The sequence below is a fragment of the Xyrauchen texanus genome, chromosome 35, assembly GCF_025860055.1.
Source record: "Xyrauchen texanus isolate HMW12.3.18 chromosome 35, RBS_HiC_50CHRs, whole genome shotgun sequence".
Classification (NCBI taxonomy): domain Eukaryota; kingdom Metazoa; phylum Chordata; class Actinopteri; order Cypriniformes; family Catostomidae; genus Xyrauchen; species Xyrauchen texanus.
The window spans coordinates 22,182,157-22,202,058 of record NC_068310.1 but is presented as its reverse complement, the minus strand read 5'-3'; the positions used below and the strand labels follow the sequence as shown (position 1 = coordinate 22,202,058).

At 43.7% G+C, this 19,902-nt stretch overlaps 1 protein-coding gene across 3 annotated transcripts in view; it reads right to left on the bottom strand.

The window, feature by feature from the left end:
• Positions 1-19,902, bottom strand: part of LOC127629267 (rho guanine nucleotide exchange factor 6-like) — a 54,296-nt gene that overhangs the window by 4,169 nt on the left and 30,225 nt on the right. For 2 of the 3 annotated variants that reach the window (XM_052106422.1, XM_052106421.1), the window contains exons 3-9: positions 2,837-2,936; positions 2,332-2,382; positions 2,047-2,190; positions 1,538-1,624; positions 1,372-1,453; positions 1,101-1,237; positions 251-397 (exon numbers count right to left, since the gene is read on the bottom strand). In XM_052106422.1, coding sequence (XP_051962382.1) covers positions 251-397; positions 1,101-1,237; positions 1,372-1,453; positions 1,538-1,624; positions 2,047-2,190; positions 2,332-2,382; positions 2,837-2,936 — 748 coding nt within the window. Of the gene's footprint in view, positions 1-250; positions 398-1,100; positions 1,238-1,371; positions 1,454-1,537; positions 1,625-2,046; positions 2,191-2,331; positions 2,383-2,836; positions 2,937-9,548; positions 9,966-19,902 lie in introns of those variants that run through there. The other variant, XM_052106420.1, reaches the window with a different exon arrangement.

The window sequence follows — 19,902 nt, the reverse complement described above, 5'->3', positions numbered from 1 at the left end:
TTAACACGCATATTGTTTATGTCTTGTGACTATACTTTTGAAATAGTATTTTTACATTTACAGATTGGCCAAATTCACTTCCATGCCTCACTGTAACCCAAGTTTTTTAGCTTTTGCTTTAAGGAAAGGCCACCAATGCTCTCTGTCGATTGAGCTTAACTTGCATTGAACCTGGAATATTAATTTAATACATCCAGAATTTCATGAATGCTACCCTCAAGCTATCATCTAACCCAGCAGTTTATCTGACCTGTGAGTATATGTTGCTGATGTGCACCATTGAAAGGTATTTTGGATAGCCCATGTGCTGAATTGGTTTTCCCTCCCATTGAAAGATGGGAGAACGCAGTAAATACCTTTTAAGCTCCTCCCTCTTCCAGCTCTCATCACATGGCACCTGACATAGTGACAAAAATGAATAATAGTTCAAGCCACTCCTTTTTCTTGAAATGCCATGCCTATACTTTTAGTGAGAAAAGATATGAATATACACTGCCTGGCCAAAAAAAAAAAGTCTCATACTCTAATATTTCGTTGGACCAACTTTTTGGCCGAGATTTTGTATTGACAACGGGAGAGTCGAACAACTCCGTAAAGTCTTCTTCAGCACATCCCAAAGACTTTCAGTGGGGTTTAGATCTGGACACTGTGTTGGCCAATTCATGTGTGAAAATAATTCTCCTTGCTTGCTGAACCACTCTTTCACAATTTGAGGCTGCTGAATCTTTTCATAGTTGTCCTGGAATATGCCCATGACATCAGGGAAGAAAAATCCATTGATGGGATTACCTGGTCATTCAGTACATTCAGGAAGTCAGCTGACTTCATTTTACTGCCGCATAATGTTACATAATGAGCCTAGACCTGACCAAGTGAAGCAACCCCAGATCTAAACTCTATCTTAAATCCAAATGGTGACTAAAGTTTTGGCCAGGCAGTGTATATTTTCATACTGTATACTTGCTATTAATTACTTTTTATTAAATACTTTTTTTATTTTCTCTCGGCCAATATAACCAGCATTCACCATTCAGCAAAATGTTGGGGCAGTTAGATATTTTACAAGTCTGGATCTGGAAAAAATATGGAATAAAATATACCAAATATGAGAGTGTGCTATGGTAGGGACTCAGCTGCTGCCTCAGACTTTTGTATCTCCTGTCCTCAATGTTCTCCATCCAGGTTTTTGTTTCTGCAGCACTTGCACAAATGAAGATCTTTGAGTCCACCATAGGTCCTAAAGTTTATCATAAAATATTGTACTATTATCAAAAATATTCTGTGTCCTCAAATGTTCAGGTTGAATCAAAACATTTAAGTAAACATTTTTGAGAGCCAAAATAGATGTGTAAGATGAAATAAGATTTTCACCTCTAATCTCAAACATATGTGGCGAATTGGGGTCCTGCTGAGAGATCAGTCGCACCTCAATGGTAGAGAGGGGAAGAATGCCCTGTCACGAGACAAACTGATATGTCAGCATGGGGAAATGAGAGTTCAGAGTGGTCATGCCATTAAACATTTCTTACACGCTTACCTCATACATAAAATCATGATTAGGGCTGTCCAAAGAGAGGATTAGCAGATGGAAGGAAAATAAAACCAGATATTGTTCGCTCATAGCCTGTACAGTTGATAAAAATAATAATTCAGAGTTACAGTTAACCAAAGCTTTTGACATAGGCCTATACATTACATGGCCAAATGTTTGTGGACGCCCCCTTCTAATGAACAGGCTTTAGTATTTAAGACAAATGCATTACTAACAGGTGCATTAAAGCATGCATACAGCCATGCAATCACCTAATATAAAACCCTTTTCAGTTGTGATGATCTTGGGTCTGAATTGGAGCAATGTTCCAACATTTAGAGAAAAGCATTCCCAGAAGATTGGAAGATGTCATAGCAGCAAAAGGAGGACCACCTTTCAATTAATGCCCATGGCTTTGAAATAAAATGTTCAAAAAGTACATATAGGTGTGGTGTTTGGCTGTCCAAATACTTTTGGCCATTTAGAGTAATTTGGGGACCGAATAATATTGTTACCTTTGTGTATTCACTGTGTAAATACACAGAAGATGAGTGTATAATGTCTCCATATGTGTGTGGAGCCCGCCCTTCCCATTCTCTGATTGGTTGAGTGTACAGCCTATGATGGAGCTCATCTTTCGTCCATCCCCAAAGCACTGCCTGTAAAAAAGCATAGACATCACCCACTACTAGACATTCATACACATATACAAGTTCTAAGAGGAGCTTGTACTTCAGATATACTGTATTTCTAATTTTCACTTAACAAACAAACTGATGAAGCTTGCAAAGCATACATACTTTTGAAATGGAGCTATCTGTCAGCTCCGTTGCTGAGACAGGATCTGGGTCCTTGCATAAGACAGAGATGCAGATAAAGTTAACAAATACTCTCTTATTTAGTGCAAACATTGCATTCAACTACATTTAAGTCAATCAAATTGATATCAAAATACCATACACGTTGCAGCAATTAGCATTTTGTAAAATATTTAGCCAAATGCACTTCAGATCTATTGTAATGGGAGTCAGCTAGGCCACATTAACACTAATCTGTTTTCAGTTCGCTAACATTGTCCTTTTCAAAATTAATAGCGATTTAGAAGTGGAGGAAAACGCCATTCTAGTGATGATGAGAGGCATAAATGTTGCAAAATGAATGTGCTTTTAAACTAAAACACCTTAGAGTGAACGTGGCCTTATATTGTTAGTATGGAAACTTTATATAGTTTTCCACCCTCTTTCATTTCATCTGCATTTTAACTAAAATAGCAAAGCCGTTCCCACTCCCTGTTTACTGGTTTACCTCTTTCTTCAGGTGGCTGACAGAGGGGCAGCAATGGGGAACTTCATGTGTGCCATTTTGTGTGGTAATTTGGAGCCTACTTTCAGCAAGACTCCACAGCCTGAAACAGCAAATGGCCAAATTGTCAAATACTCTTTTATTCAGCTCCATAATTAAAAATTTTAGTAAATCCAAATAATTTGCATTGCTTTGCTCTATACTGTGGCCCCAAAAAGTAGTTGGACCTTTAGTTACTCTTGAAAATGTACAACTGTCTTTTGCATTACATAACAAAATATCAAACAAAGTGGCATTTAAAGAATGATCCACATGCACACTTTTCAATAAAAAAATAAAATAAAATCAAAGTTTGTTAGGTTTCAAAATGTATAACATCCAATATACATAAAAAATTAAGACAAAAAGTATTTAGACATGCCCACAGTTAATGTGACAAACTACACCTGTGTACACTCAAAATAATTTTAAGGTTCTTAAATGTTTTATTAATTTACTTTAGTTAAATATTACACAACTAAATGTGATGGAATTTTGTTATACAATGCATAAATCTTAAAAATAGGCTAAATTCAATTTTTTCCCCCCTGTAAACTTGAGGGGAAACTGTCTTCATAGATCCACACAAAATTACCTTGAGACCAGTTGGTTAAATGTTATTACAAAAATCAGATTAATGGAACTTCTTAGAACAGCTATAGCCTCATTTATTTGATATTTTGCATTAAAATTCATACATTTTAATTCATACATTTTGAGCAACTTTAGTGTCCAAAATGTTTTGGGACCACTGTTTGACGTATGACCATGTTGGTGGGAATTAATGTTTCCTGTTTCGTCCAGAGCCCTAAAGTCCCTCTGTTCTTGCTCCATCTACCCACCCTACATGATGGTGTCTGGGTGGCCAGACATAAGCAGATTATTGTGGGTGGTAAACGACAGGCAGACAATCACCATCTGACCCTCTATGGACCCATTGCTTTTATTTATACTTCAACAGGTATATTTTAAGACCATTCCCAATATAATAAGTAATCTATTATTATTCAGAAAAGACTGTTTTCACCTTGACTCCAATGAGTGTTTAAATCATTTTCTTCTGCAGGTCAGCCATTGTCTGATCCTTGTTCCTATGTTAGTTTGAGCACATAAAGCCTATGAGCTCTGATGAACTCCCACTCTAATCCCTACAGTCTCCTAATGAGAGGATTGAGGCTCCTAGCCCAGAATAAGACACCAGACTGCTCAAATACACTTCGCTGCACTCCTTTAATTGGCTATACTAGCTGTATTAGTTCTGCCTAATTTGGTGTACGAGAGGCTCTAATGAGATCTGTTGAGGCAAGACTGCTGCCTATCCATGGTAAGCATTGTCATTGAAGAAGATAAAACCACTCAAACTTGCACAGTTCAAAAAGTTCCATCTCATCGAATGCATTTACACATTTGGCAAACATGACTAACAGGCCATGTTCACAAAGTAAATTTGAGATGGGCTATTGCATTTATTTACAAATGTACAGGAGTCTTGAAATGTCAGTCATTTATGCTTTTGCAGACACTTTTATACAAAGCAACTTACAGTGCACTTATTACAGGGACAATCCCCCCTGAGCAACCTGGAGTTAAGTGCCTTGCTCAATGGTGGTGGCTGTGGGGTTCGAACCAGCAACCTTCTGATTACCAGTTATGGGCATTAGCCTACTACACCACCACCACTCATCAATGTCGTTCATACAACAACTTACAATAGTGGCTTGGACTGCATCTACTGTATACGAACGAATAACCAGTGTTAAGCCCCTAACACCTTTATCCAAAGTGATGGTGACTGAAGTAAATTAAAAGATGGTGACTCCCATAACATTGGAAAGTTTTATCACAATGATGTTTTTGTGATTTTAAGTGTTGGAGCAAAATTTTGTTCAGCCTCAACTTTTGCATTTGTTGGCTGTCATAACAATTTGAAGTAGTTCATGACATCAACATAACTAACTGGGCCATTGCTTCATCTCATCTTCCTACTTGGGTGAGGCACTGTCACAAGACTGTCATCAAGATTTAGTAAAGTATCGGCACAATGGAGCCACATTTAGTAATTTAATATGCTAAAGATTACATTATCTAAACATACATCGATGCGAGTGAAAACACTGGAGACCATAAAACTAAAAGTACAGTGGTCATGCTGACGGGTCACAATAAGGGGCAGCACAGCTCCTGACAATGATTAGTTGATCAGTGTAAAGGGAACAATGGAAAGGAGAAGGTGGAACCGGCTTGACAATATAAATAATATTTTTAATAAAGAACTAAAACCAAAAGACACAAACACACTCATAGGACAGACAGCTGCCCATAAACGTTCTCTCTCTGTCACACCACCGTCCGCAGTTGGCCTTTATCCCTCTCAGAGGCATAATTAGCCTGATAAGGGACCGGGTCTGTAAAATCATGACCCGGCCCTGCCCTCCGCCCTGTCACAGTTAGTTTAATTAGGACAGAAGGGGATGTGTCGAGACTAACCAGAGGTTCATCAGGTATCCAACCACACACACTCACCACCAACATCCAAACTAACCTAAACACAGTTAATCTCATATGAACATCTTGAAATACTTCGGAGTTCAGGAAAAGGTGGATGGAATGTGGAGCATAATGGATAGTCACTTTCGCAAAGAACCGAACAGTGTGTGAATGTTGCTATATTTAGTAGGACTGTGCGAATTTTCGATTTCAGTTTCGATTATGGCCTCCGATGATTATGAAAACAGAATAATCGAGATAAAATGATTATTGTGCCGCATTCCATTTCGCAATGTTCTCGTTTTGTCTTTTTAAAAAACGCGTGCAATTTTCTTTTACATCGGTGCACTTTTGTCCCTCCCTAAAAGGCCAAACTCATTCCCTGCTAGGCTGTGGCTTGTTTAGTTCTGCTCGAGCCAAGATGACATAAATAGAGCCTTTGGTCAACAAGAAAGGTAAAACCATTTCAGCCCTTTGGAAACTATTTGGTTTCAAGGAGTCCGATGTGAAACAAAATAACGAGCAAGATTAGTTGCATGGCGGTGTCTGCACCACACGGAAATGTGACCAATTTGTTTAAAATCATCTGAAAATCAGTCACAAAGTGGTTTATGACTAAATGATATACAAACAAAAAACTGAGTAAAGTAAACCCCCATCCACTTCTTCCACCACATCACAGTCATCGATTAAGGACACTTTTTATAATGCAACAGCCCACCCATCCTGCTCTCACAGACATAAAAAATAACAGATGCCATCACATAGCAAAAGCCATGTGTCCAGTTAGCACTGTTAGCAACCAGGGATTCAAGAAACTGGTAAACACTTTAGACATCGTGACACCATTTCACCAGACTTGCACTGCCTGCCCTGTATAATTAATGCTGTTAGAAAGTTGCAAATGATGTGTCTACAGCCGAATAATTTGCCACTACAACAGAGATATGGTCAAGCCACACCATGGAACCTTATATCAATCTTACAATTCATTAAATCAATGGCGATTTCAATTTGAAGACGGAGTCTCCAAACTGCGTTTTTTTCCTGAAGAACACATGGGCAAAACATCACCCATGGACTGAGGGAACCGATGGCTGCATGGGGCTTAAAGGAGGACAAGTTTGTCTGTATCATTAAGGACAATGCCTCAAACTTGGATGGATACAGCTCCAGTGCCTCAGGCATAGAATTCACTTGGCCATAGGTGAGTTTCATTCCTACTGATTGTGCTTAATATATGTTAAATGGTCTGCACTTATATAGCAACTTTTTAACCTTAACGGTTATGGGGGCAGTGGTAACCTTAACGGTAATGGGGGCAGTGGTGGCTCAGTGGTTGAGGCTCAGGGTTACTGACCAGAAGGTCAGGGGTTCAAGCCCCAGCACCACCAAGATGCCACTGTTGGGCCCTTGAGCAAGGCCCTTAACTCCAGGTTGTTCCGGGGGGATTGTCCCTGTAATAAGTGCACTGTAAGTCGCTTTGGATAAAAGCGTCTGCCAAATGCATAAATGTAAATGTAAATGTAAATGTAAATGTAAATGTAACGGTATTCAAAGCACTTTACACTGTGACTCATTCACCCATTCACACACCAATGGGGGCAGAGCCTGCCATTGGGCGCAACTTGGGGTTCAGTGTCTTGCCCAAGGACTCTTTGGCATGTGGAGTCATGTGGGCCAGGATTCAAACCACCAACCCTGTGGTTAGTGGCTGACCCAATCTACCACCTGAGCCACAGCCGCGGCTAATGTGAGTGGGCAGTAAGTGAAATTTCAGCTGTATGAGCAACGCACAGTTTATACAGTTTATACAGTGAAGAAAACACTTCAGTTTTTCTTCACTTCAAATCCTCACACAACAGAACAAACATGCATTACGTTCTTCAAAACACTTGGTGGAGCGCAAATCCGAACTAAGGGATCCTTAAACAAGCCCTCATAATAAATCTTGAACTGATTGACAAATTCACTTGTGAAATGGATTGCCAATGTGAATTATGTGCCAATGATTGGATTATGATAATAATATGGTAGTAAACAATAAATTGTATTCTAAAGCCGCTTTTTGGATGGTCTTATCAATGATTAACACTTCTGCTACAGGAATGCATTGTAATTATCAAAATATTTTTTATTTAATATAAAATAATAAAAAAAAAAAAATATATATATATATATATATATATATATATATATATATATATATATATATATATATATATATATATATATATATATATACTGTATGTATTTGTTGTAATCTTAGTGAATGCAATGAAGCATCCCAAGATTGACCGTATGATGGGGATCTGCAAGAAGCTGGTCAGCAGCTTTTCCTATTGTTGGAAAGAAAATAGGGAGCTCACAGAGGCACAGAAGAAGCTGAATCTGCCTGAACACTCACTAAAGACAGAACATCCAACCAGATGGGGATCTAGGCAGGCCATGATTGAAAGGGTCCTCGAGCAGCAGAAGGCCATTGCCCAGGTCTTTTCAAACGACCAAAAACCCTCCTGGCAGGACTTTGATGTACTGGAGGCCATCAGTAAGTCACTTAATTCTTTAAACCAACCCTCTACCTCTTCAACAAGTCAATATTGGCAATGCAGGAGGATGACACAGACCTCACCAAAAGCATCAATAAGAAGATAGTGGACTATCTCAATGACGAATACAATGACACAATAATACAAGAGCTGCTTGACATGGCCTCTGGCCTGGACTCGAGGATCAAGCTATAATATATCAGTGAAGACAATCGAGGGTCCATCAAAGCCAGACTGACAATTGAGAAGATGGGGATGACTGTCATGGTAGAAATAATAATAACAATAATAATAATAATAATAAATAAATAAATAAAAAAAGAGACAGTAAACAAAATAATGTGAATTAATTTGTTGTCAAATTTGTATAATGTAATTCTAAGCATGAACGTCAACAACGTTCCCCATTTAGTCAGATGAAACATGTCATTCCTATTTGTTTTATAATATATGTCCACTCCAAGGAGAAGGACTCCCTTAAGACAGCAACAATTGCTGATGACATGGAGGATGCTTCTAGATTAAAGAAGAAGGGCCTGGGTAGTTACTTCAAGGTCGCTGTAGGCAAAGCTGCAGGACCCCCTCTGCAAAAGGATCTGGCCATAGCTCTTGAGCTACAGTCCTACCTCCAGGCAGGGACACTGGATGCTGAGGAGGACCCACTGGAGAGGTGGAGGGAATCCCAGGCACTCTACTCACAGCTCTCCAACTTGGCAAGGAAGTACCTGTGCATCCCAGCCACAAGTTCCACTTCAGAGAGAGTCTTCAGCACAGGTGGAATTATTGTCACCTGCCTGCGCTCATCACTGATACCAGACCATGTAAACAGGCTGGCGTTTCTGGCTAAAAGAGATTACTTCGAGCAGCCCTACCAGTCCTACCAAAAATCGAGCAGCCCTATCAGCATTTGCCATGTTGGCCTAAATTATCCTTTAATATCCTTGGACTGAGTTACTGACTGAAATATGTTGAATATATTTATCCAATTCTGTTTTACAATTTTTATTCTTCAATTTAATTATATTCAAGGAAATACACTGTTCAAAGTTTTTTTTCTTTCTTTTTTTAAAGTTCAATAAATGCACGATGTTTCCATCATCAAAAAATTATAATCGTGACCTCAATATTGACCAAAATAATTGTGATTATGATTTTTGCCATAATCGAGCAGCCCTAGTATTTAGCACTATAAAACAGGACTGACAACTGTATTCTGCTGCTGTGTGAACATAGCCTTAGTGTGTTCAGAGATGGAAACTTCTCTAGAAATCCCTAACTGGCCGAAACTGAAATGGTCACAGAGCAACTTTCTGTAAAGAACATCCCCAAAATATTCTAAAAGATTTCCAGCAACCTCAAAAGTCTACTAGATGAATTCACCATTTAGTTATTTAGTTTTAGTATAACATCATAAACAGCTACAGTACTTCTATTTTAACACCAACATGATTATGCCCATTTCGGCTACTGTTCTCTACTCTTTTGGACTACTCCTTTGTGGTTTTGAAGTAATCAAACACTATCTATCAATCTGAAAAAGGGAAGTACTACTATTATGCTTATTGCGTCTAAGCCTGAGTCTGTATTCCAAAATAACTGCTTATTCAAAGTAACAGCCATGTTTGTGGTCAAATTCTTACCCTGCATTGTTGATTTCCATGAGTTCAATCTCATCGGGGCCCACTTCATCAGTTCCTGTATGTCTCTGTGTCACACTGCAGCATCCCATAGCTGTAGAACACTCTCCTGTCTATTCACCTTACCTCTCCTGTCTGATGCTCGTTCAGTCTCCCAATGGCTTCTCCTCTAAACTACACACTGAGGGCCATCTGCCCCTGAGCTAAAGTCACCCCACACCCCGAACGCCACTGGAGTATAAGTAGGGTGCAAGGTTGACAACAATGCACAGAAGCTTGGAGAACAGCAGTATCTGATTGAAGTTAAATCTAAGGTCTATCAGAACGGTCTTTGTTTTGCAGTTTAAGCCATTTGACAAAGACAAAGTTGAGAACAAATAAACAAGACCAAGAGGAGTGTATGAAACTATCAAGCTCAGGAGTCAAATTAGACCCATATACTGCACTATTTGTTCCTGTCAGTATCAGTGGTGACGCAGCAACAGCCAACGCAACTTCCTCACTTCACTTCACAAGTTATGTAAAGCAAGAAAAAATGAAACTGTTTGTTACTGCTGTACAGTATGTGCTGCGCAAAGGGGATGCAAGCATCATTGATGAAGCAAATCTCTCTTAAGATGATTATACCTCAGGAAGTCAGAGTGCAAAAGTATGCACAAAGTACTCACAACAAGCTAAGATGTGTGTGTTGCACTTTGTTTATTGGCGGTGAGGAGCATGTCAGTGTGTAGAGTTGTAATCTTATGTTTGTTTTGTCTCATTTGTCACAGATGAAGGAAGGAGGAGGGCTCTGTGGTTGCATTTCAAGCACCGCAGACACAAAACACTTTATGATTTAGCCTTAAAAACACAAATACTGAGTCTTCTAGCACAGAGAGATCTAATGATAATGAATGTAAACATTGACTATGTACAGTGGCCTCAAAAGAGATTTGTTAGGTTTGAAGTAATGAACAACAGATATAATATTCAAAATGGAGACACATTCTGGTTGTTTGCCGAAAATGTCCAAAAACATTGAAAACATAAATATGATGGTTACTCTGCATAACACAATGGTACTTGACATCATACAACCACTGAAAATGACCTATGGATCATTTGGTGAAAAGTGGCCAAAAAGTGAAGTTAGTTCTGAGAAACGCAATGTCAGTGCTGGGTAGATTTGAAATGTGATCATTTAAGTAATATTTTAAATTAAAGTTAAGTTTTAATTGAAATAATTACAAGACGTGCTGATTAATTGATTGAATAAATCAGAATTCATCGCATACATCATTACTGGCTTAGAATCGCCCCCAAATAAAAATAATTTATTATAAATCAAAATTTATAATAATTAACATATTGTTAAATATAATATATTGGGGCTATAATAAATATATAAAATGGATTGCAATTCAGTTTGAAATAAACTGCATTACCGTGGCAGATAAACAAAGCATTGATTAGACAATTCAAAAGTGGCTTAAGAACTCATATATTGTTTGTTTTATTCTCCTATCATTGAACAAGCCTATAGTTGAGTTTGAGTTTGTCATTGCGTCCAGTTCTTGCTCCGTCTGCATTATTTTTAATTGTCGCTCTACGCACAGTTGTGTGCCTCAGATGGATGTGTTTGGAGCATCTCAGTGGTTTTCAGTGTCATAAACGCTGCATTTTTTTTGGATACTGTGTAAAGTTGAAAATAGTGTCTCATGATTCCTGTATTTGGTTGCTGTGGTGGTGCTATTGACACGGTGCATAAATTCAGATGTAGCCTACTTCAAGATTGAATCGCTCGTATTGTGGGAGAAACTGTACTTTTATTACTATATTTATGTATGTGTCAGGTGACATTATTAAATGCATAATTTTTTTTAACTAGTTATTTTGTATATAATTAATCGCACTAAATTAACGTGTTAAATCAACAGCCCTAGTAATGATGTAATCGACAAAATGTAACTAATCTGATTATGCACAATATAAAATGTAATGTAATCCAGTTACAAGCAAACAATTTTGTATTCTGATTATATAATCCTGATTACATGTAATCTGTTACTACACAGCACTGCCTATTGTATATCTTAATTTCTTCGCGGATGGCAATTGGCTTAATGTTAATATGATATTCTGACATGTTTATAGGGCCACTGTATATTTTATTACTTTGAATCAATGCAAAACCTTTTTGAAGAAGTTATGAAAATGTATTGATATAACGATGGTTCTATCAGTAAGACTCACAGATTTGAGTGAAATTTTAAATTATATTTATTTGATTAATATAAAACAGAAATGTAATGTCTCTCTTTGGAGTATGCCGAAGAAGTTGTACTTGGAACCGTCATATCCTGCCAGAGATAGGAGGCAGGGCCAAGGAGCCTACCCGCATGCAGGACGTGACTCAACTGGTGGTGGTGGGGTGGTGGAGGTTAACATGTTTGCATGTAATGTGATAGATTGTGAGCAGACTTATAAAGCAATTGCTTACATGTGATTGGCTAAGGGGTTACCTAGCTAATAGTGCGATGATGTACAGCTGCTAGTCTTCCCGCTAGAACTACGCTGCACTTACATTGATGAGGAATAGCATTAGTCATAAACTGCATCTGAGTCAGATTCAGGTTATTCTGAGAACAATAACTCGTAATAACTTTGAGTTCAGAGTTGAGCGATCAGACAATAGCTCAGTTCTTTCTTCCGTCATCTTTTCTCTGGATTCTTTCTTCTCTGTCCACCCAGTCTGGAGGGAGTATGGCTGAGCCAGGTGAATCTTGGACTTCTTGCGGTGGTAGCTCATTTGCTCTCCTTTGTCTATCTGGAAGCCTCGAGGGCCAAGACTTTGTGTGGAGTTTAAGCCTTTGCTTAGGGCTGGTGTAGAAAGAGACCTGATAGCACTTCTCACGGTACTGGTTGTGGAGGTACGAAGAGATTGGAGAACCCCGCAGGTGGCTGCTAGGTGCAATTACTGAGCCTCAACTCTACACAAGAATGGACAGGTTTGGGCTGGTGTGTTTGAGGTTGATTAGTTTCTTGAGCTTTGGATGTCAGGTTCTCTTACGAGAGGTTCTCTCGTATTGCGTCATTTGTCATATCATTTGTCAACGCAGTGCAGCAACTGCAGACCTTGAGCGGGCTAGCTAGCGAGCTCACTGGTTGCTCTGCGGCAACTGCTGCAGCCTATAGACGAACTTGCGTGAACTTCGCTCCAATGAGAGGCGCCAGCGCTCACTGTCCCAAAGCCCACCAGAACGGGCGTGGCTAGGGTGCATATAAGCGCAGTTCAGTAGGCTGGAACCCTGATTTTCATCTCTTCAGCGAAGCTCTTCGCATCTCTGAAACTGCAAGAAGCCGTCGCCGTTCGAGGGGCATCAAGCAAGCTTGGACAGTGCTCGAAGAAGCCGCCGCCACCTTCAGCCATCCTGCGAGCTACGCCATCCGGCGACGTATCCTTTTAAAACAAACTAGTTCCTCAGTGAACTTCACAAAAGAGCACGAGCGTCTTTTTAAAGATGCCTCGCGACCTGCGGTTCATGCCGCATCCCTCTCATCGCCGGAGACCGCCACATCATCTGGCGCTCTCTGCCTGGGACTGGGGCATGCAGAGCTCGCCGCTGACGGGCGGATGCAACCTCTGCGAGGAGCTTCCGATGTCGACCCTGCGGGCTCGACTCGGCGCTCAGGACCGAAGCCGCAGCGCCGCCTTCTGTTTCGCCAGCGCGAAGAAGCACCGCTCCCAAAGTCTGCCGGAACCGGGTTTAGAAGCGACTGTCTCGCCGAGCCTCTCCCTCGAGCATCGCGTTCACCCTCCCCGCCCCGGACGCCGCGAGTTGCCGCCGAGCGGCACGACTGCTGCCACCTCGAGAGCGAGGCGGAGGACAAGGGCTGCTGTTCCATCATGGCTTCGGACAGTGAGGAGTGGTCACAAGCCTCCTCATCGGCCCAGGAATCCAGCAGGACCCGCGCCGGAGTCGAAGGGGAACTGATATGCCTCCTCACACAGGCCGTCGACCGCCTTGGGCTCGAGTGGCCACCGCCCCCTGAGCAGGCTCCCAACAGACTCGACGGCTGCTTTCTTCAAAGCCGTCACCCGCGGCCCGGGCCGCTCCCTTCCTGCCGGAACTCCACACCGAGCTCTCTAAATCGTGGAACGCGCCTCTCTCGGCCAGGATTCGATCCCACGTCTCCACCTCTCTCGCTTCAGTGGACGGCGCCGCAGAGAAGGGCTACTCTTCCATCCCCCCGGATGAGGATTCGGTAGCAGCACACCTTTGCCTGCCCTCCGCGAGATGGCGGTCTAAGCCAGTGCTCCCGTCTAATGCCTGCAGAACTACTTCCGCCTGTGTTGGCCGCGCCCTATTCCGCCGCCGGCCAAGCCCGCATCTGCTCTGCATTCCATGGCCGTCTTGCAGATCCTCCAAGCGGACCTTCTTTGGGAATGGGATGAGAAAGGCAGGCACCCAGAGGCTGTTACAGATCTAAGGAGCGCGACGGACCTCGCCCTTTGCACCACCAAAGCTGCAGCTCAAGCCCTAGGGAAGTGCATGGCCTCGCTGACTGTAACCAAGAGACACCTGTGGCTAACGCTAGCTGACATGGGAGAAGCTGAGCGCTCCACGTTCCTCAACGCGCCGCTCTCTCCGTCCGGTCTCTTCGGTTCAGCGGTAAGTGGCAATGTTGACCGTTTTTCGGAAGTCCAGAAAGCCACCCAAGCCATGAATCTCTTCCTGCCTCGCCGCGCTAGCTCCTCTGCAGGCCGCCCACGTAACCAGCCTCCTGCACGAGCATCTTCACAGCACCCAGCTCAACAAAGCCAGACTTCTCAGCGTCGACAGGGCGGCCGCCCCAGATCGCGCTCAGACAGCCGCCGCAGACCGCCACCCCCCCGCGGGCCTCGGCCTAAGATTGCGCTGAAACCTGAACAACCGAAGTCCTCCTAGCTTTGTTGAAAAAACGACGGCTCAGTCCGCCGCGGCGGACCACCGTCAAAGCTTCGCCCCTGTCAGTCCCCTTCTCTCAGGTTACTACAGTGGTGAATTCAGCAGCCAACAAGCCGGTGTTACTACCCGCTTGCCTGCACTCAAACGCCGTTTTCACGGCGACACAAAAAGATCTTGTAAAGAGCAAACATGTCTAATGTGTAGAAAATGTGCCCACAATCCAGTGTTCACCCCTACACACAAGCATTACACTTCCGTGTCCCTATCAGAGAGCAAACATGTCTTATGTGTAGAAAATGTGCCCACAATCCAGTGTTCACCCCTACACACAAGCATTACACTTCCCGTGTTCCTATCAGAGCACACTCACATAAAGCAGGCACAGCCCGCTCGAGTGTTAGAGTCAATAAACGCCCCACGAGCCCGTGCGTGCGTCCCCTCTCTGCTCAGCTCTGTCACACGGCCAGCAAACACCTCTCTATGTGTAAGTCCCGTGCCCATGACTATGCTCTCAAGCATCACTTAACAGATGTGACTCTTTCCCCATTCATCTCAATCGGAAGTCACTCACAGAACAGCATGTCCCTGCTGTCTGCGAGCAGTCATGCATAAGCACAATAAGCGCACTCACACATTCTGTTCAGCCCGCTGTGTATGGCAATCAGGGCTGACTCGGCCATTCACCCTCTAGCGCTACGCTTCAAAGCGTGGGAAGCTATCCCAGGGATATGCAAATGGGTGTTAAGCACAATAAAACAGGGCTATTTGCTACAGTTCGATCGCCGCCTCCCCGCTTCAGGGCGCTGCTCGAAACTACTGTGAACACGGAAGCAGCCTGCATGCTTCGTTCGAAATAGCAAACCTTCTGTGCAAAAGGGCCATAGAGAGAGTGCCGCCTTCACTGAGCGAGTCAGGGTTTTACAGCCGTTATTTTCTTGTCCCCAAGAAAGACGGCGGCCTCAGACCAATATTAGATCTCAGGGTTTTGAACAAGGTGCTTGCAAAAGACCGTTCAAAATGCTTACAATCAGGAAACTCCTCGCGCATGTGCGCCGGGGACTGGTTTATTTCTCTCGATCTGAAAGATGCCTATTTTCAGATTCAGATAAATCCCCGTCACAGGCCATTCTTGAGATTCGCCTTCGACGGTCAGGTTTATCAATACACCGTCCTTCCGTTCGGCCTTTCCTTAGCACCCCGTACTTTCACGAAGTGCATGGATGTGGCGCTCGCACCCCTGTGGAGTCAGGGCTTGCGAATTCTGAACTATTTGGACGATTGGCTGATTTTGGCACAGTCACATACGGAGCTTCTGTCTCACAGGACAGTTCTCCTCAGTCATCTGAACAGTCTGGGTCTTGCAGTCAATTGGACCAAGACTCACTACAGCCCAGTCAGGCAATTTCCTTCCTTGGAATAGAACTAGACTCAGTGGCAATGACGGCTCGCTTATCTACACGGCGCGCTTATCTATACTAGTTCAGCGACTAGCCGTGTCTTTTCAGATGAACAGTCACGCCTCTGAAAAAATTTCAGAGAGTGTTAGGTTACATGGCCTCAGCCGCAGCAGTACTTCAGCTGGGTTTACTGTGCATGCGCCCGCTTCAGCATTGGCTAAACACCCGCGCGTCTCGCCGGGCGTGGGCCACAGGCCGCCAGCCGATCAGAGTGACTCAGACCTGTATATCAGCTCTGCAGCCTTGGACGGTGGCCGAATGGTATCAGCGGGGAGTGACGATGGGATCTGTATCTCGCCGAAAAGTCATCTCGACAGACGCGTCCAACACGGGTTGGGGTGCGGTCTGCGAGGGCTCGCCGGTTTTCAGCCTATGGTCAGTTCAGGAAAAGCTCCTTCACATAAATTGTCTGGAAATGATAGCGGTCGATGCACGCCGCACGCTTCCTCCCGGTCATTGAGGGTCACCACGTCCTGGTCCGTTCGGACAACAGATCTGTGGTATCCTATCTAAACCGTCAGGACGGTGTCAGATCCAGGAACCTCTTCCATCTGACAAAACGCATACTAAGTTGGTCCCAGGGCCACCTGCGTTTGCTGAGGGTAACGCACGTGCCAGGCCACCTGAACGACGGCCCAGACAGACTGTCCAGAGACAATGTTCCCCCAGGGGAATGGTCCCTGCACGCTCAAACAGTCCAGAAATTATGGCAAATATTCGGCAGAGCAGAGATAGACCTCTTCGCGTCAGAAGAGAACTCTCACTGCCCAGTATTTTTCTCGAGCGAGGACAGCTGGCCCAGGACTGGCCCAACCGCCCGCTTTACGCCTTCCCTCCCGTCTCGCTATTGCCACAGGTAATGCAGAGGATCAGGGAAACGCGTCACTCGGTGCTCCTCATAGCCCCACGCTGGGAGAATCAGACATGGTTCCCGGAGCTTACGCAGCTGTCACTGACAGCCCCGTGGCCCATCCCAGTGAGAGCAGATCTCCTCTCTCAAGCTCGCGGCACGATCTGGCATCCCCACCCAGAGCGCTGGGCGCTGCACGCTGCACGCATGGGTGATCAACGACTACCCGTCGCTTTGCCAGAAGGAGTAATGAACACTATCATACACGCTAGAGCCCCTTCCACGAGAAGACTCTATGCGTCCAAATGGTCGGTGTTTTCAAAATGGTGCACCGACAGAGACCTGGAACCACGGACATGTGGGTGTCGTCACTGCTCGTGTTTTTACAAGAGCTGTTGGATAAGGGCAGATCCCCATCCACGCTCAAAGTGTACGTGGCGGCCGTCGCGGCGTTCGCCGAACCCCTGCACGGCCAGTCACGGGGAAAAAACGAGCTGGTCATCTGCTTCCTCAGGGGAGCTAGAAGGATGAACCCCCTGCGCCCCCCATCGGTTCCTATCTGGGATCTTTCTGTAGTTCTCAAAGCTATGAAAGCCCCCCCCTTTCGAACCGCTTGAATCCGTGGATTTGAAATACCTTTCACTCAAAACCGTTTTTCTGACTGCCCTGTCATCAGTTAAACGTGTGGGAGACCTTCATGCGCTGTCTGTCAGCGCTGCGTGTATGGAGTTTGGACCTAGTGACTCCAAGGTCATTTTAAAGCCTAGACACGGCTATGTCCCCAAGGTGATCGGTAATCCTTTCAGAGCACAGATTATTTCCCTATCGGCTCTGCCAGCATCCGATAGCGAACGCGACACAAATCTCCTTTGCCCAGTCAGAGCACTGAGATTGTATACTGCGTGCTCCGCCTCTTTCAGAGCAGCTGAGCAGCTTTTCGTTTCGTTCGAGGGCGCACCAAGGGTCTCGCCACCTCGAAACAGACACTGTCTAGATGGATAGTGGACGCTATTGCTGCCGTGTACGCGTCGAAAGACCTGCCATGCCCGTTAGGCATTAGGGCTCACTCCACCAGAGGCATGGCCTCCTCGTGGGCATGGTCCAGCGGGATTTCCATTCAGGACATATGTGTGGCAGCGGGCTGGGCTTCCCCTCCACCTTTGTCAGATTTTACAATCTGGAAGTGCCCGCTCTGCAGGCAAAACTACTAGCGGTTTAATACGCTACAGCTCCCCTGGTGAGCTGCACTAATGGGACACATTCCACACAGACCGGCACCGCCGCTCTGTTTTCCCTTCCCACTATGTGCTTATGTATCACACACACACTGACCCGTACTCTTGCCGGCCAAATATTATTTCCCCACTCACAAGGGCTCCCCGGGTCCCCCACCCCCTGGGGCTCATGCAGTGGATGCTTGGTGCGACGGCGTTGACAATGGGTTCCCGTGAGCGTAAGCTAGCTTACGCAATATGAGAGAACCTCTCGTGAGAGAGCGTCTCGGTTACCTCGTAACCTCGGTTCTCTCTAGATGAGGGAGCAGTGATTGAAATACGCCCACGGCGATTTTACGCTTCATTCAATGAAAACCAGGGTTCCAGCCTACGAACTGCGCTTATATGCACCCTAGCCACGCCCATTCTGGCGGGCTTTGGGACAGCGGCGCCGAGCGCCTCTCATTGGAGCGAGTTCACGCAAGTTCGTCTATAGGCTGCAGCAGTTGCCGCAGAGCAACCAATGAGCTCGCTAGCTAGCCCGCTCAAGGTCTGCAGTTACTGCACTGCATTGACAAATGATACAAAATTAAGGATAATTTTTTGGCTTCAATATCTCAGAAAAGATGAATCTTTCCCGTAGCGTAAGCTAGCTTACGCAATACTTGTTCCCTCATCTAGAGAGAACCGAGGTTACGTAGGTAACCGAGACGTTTCTGTGGGTTATGGATGCTACTCTTGCTTGTGGCTTAGTTGGGGGGCTCGTATTGGATAAAGTGGTATGTGAACAGCTACTGGTTGAAGTGACAGGAGGTTTGGCATCGGTTTCTGTTGTAGCACTAACTTGAGATTTGGTGCCCCTATTCATTGATTTCCCTGTTGTTGTGGTTGTTGTTGTTATTGTTGCTGCTGCTGCTGCTGCTATGGCAATGGCTCTCTGGGTTTTGCTGGTGATATTATGCATGAGTTGCTCTTTGAATGGAGGGTCGAGAGGGGCACTACTTTTGGTTGGGTGTTTTTACGGGAAGCTGTCCGTCCTTTGTGTGTGTTTGTGTCTTTTGGTTTATTTCTTCATTAAACTATTATTTATTTTGTCAAGCCGGTTCTCGCCTCCTCCTTTCCATGGTTCCGCTTACAGACTGTTGAAGATTTCCAAAGTTAGGTCTGAAAATCCAAGGGTCTCCAGTCTACATCTTAGTGTTGTCACACCTCATTTTATGATGTACCATGATCACTAGCAATGCATTCCCACAGAATTCACCTACATGCATTATTCAAACAAAGTAGAAAAAAAGGTGTTTTACTCAATTTAGAACGATGTGATTTTCAAAGTAAGGACTAAAACTCAAGCTAAAACGCATTTGTTCACAAATAATTTATATTAAAAGTTATCAATTTGATTTTAAACATATTTAGTTAAACATTTTAATATATTCAGAGATATCGTTTTTTTTTTTTTTTTATCAAATCATGCAACTCACCCAGGGTCTCATTGACTGTCCTAGGCACCACATCTTTTAGTACATCACAGTTAGTATACAGCGCTGGGTTACAGTTAATCTCTAGCAACCAATCCTCCCCAAAATAACTACTGTATAGTACACATCACAGTCAATCTATATCACAAGTTACAAAGATACAAGTTTTCTTTCTTTTATGACAAGTACCGACCTAACAAAATGCAATGTATTTAAATGATACTGAATCAAACTTTATCCAGTAGAGGGCACCCTTATCCTACTCAAAGTGTTCCATTCATCGTATCCATGAACAATATAATTAACAATAATTATAGCCAAATAAACAATTGGATTTTGCCTATACTATAAATATGTACTGTACATTAAATCATTTTTCTAATAGGAGCAGTGATGTAGTGTACACGTATGCCAGAATTTCACATGAACT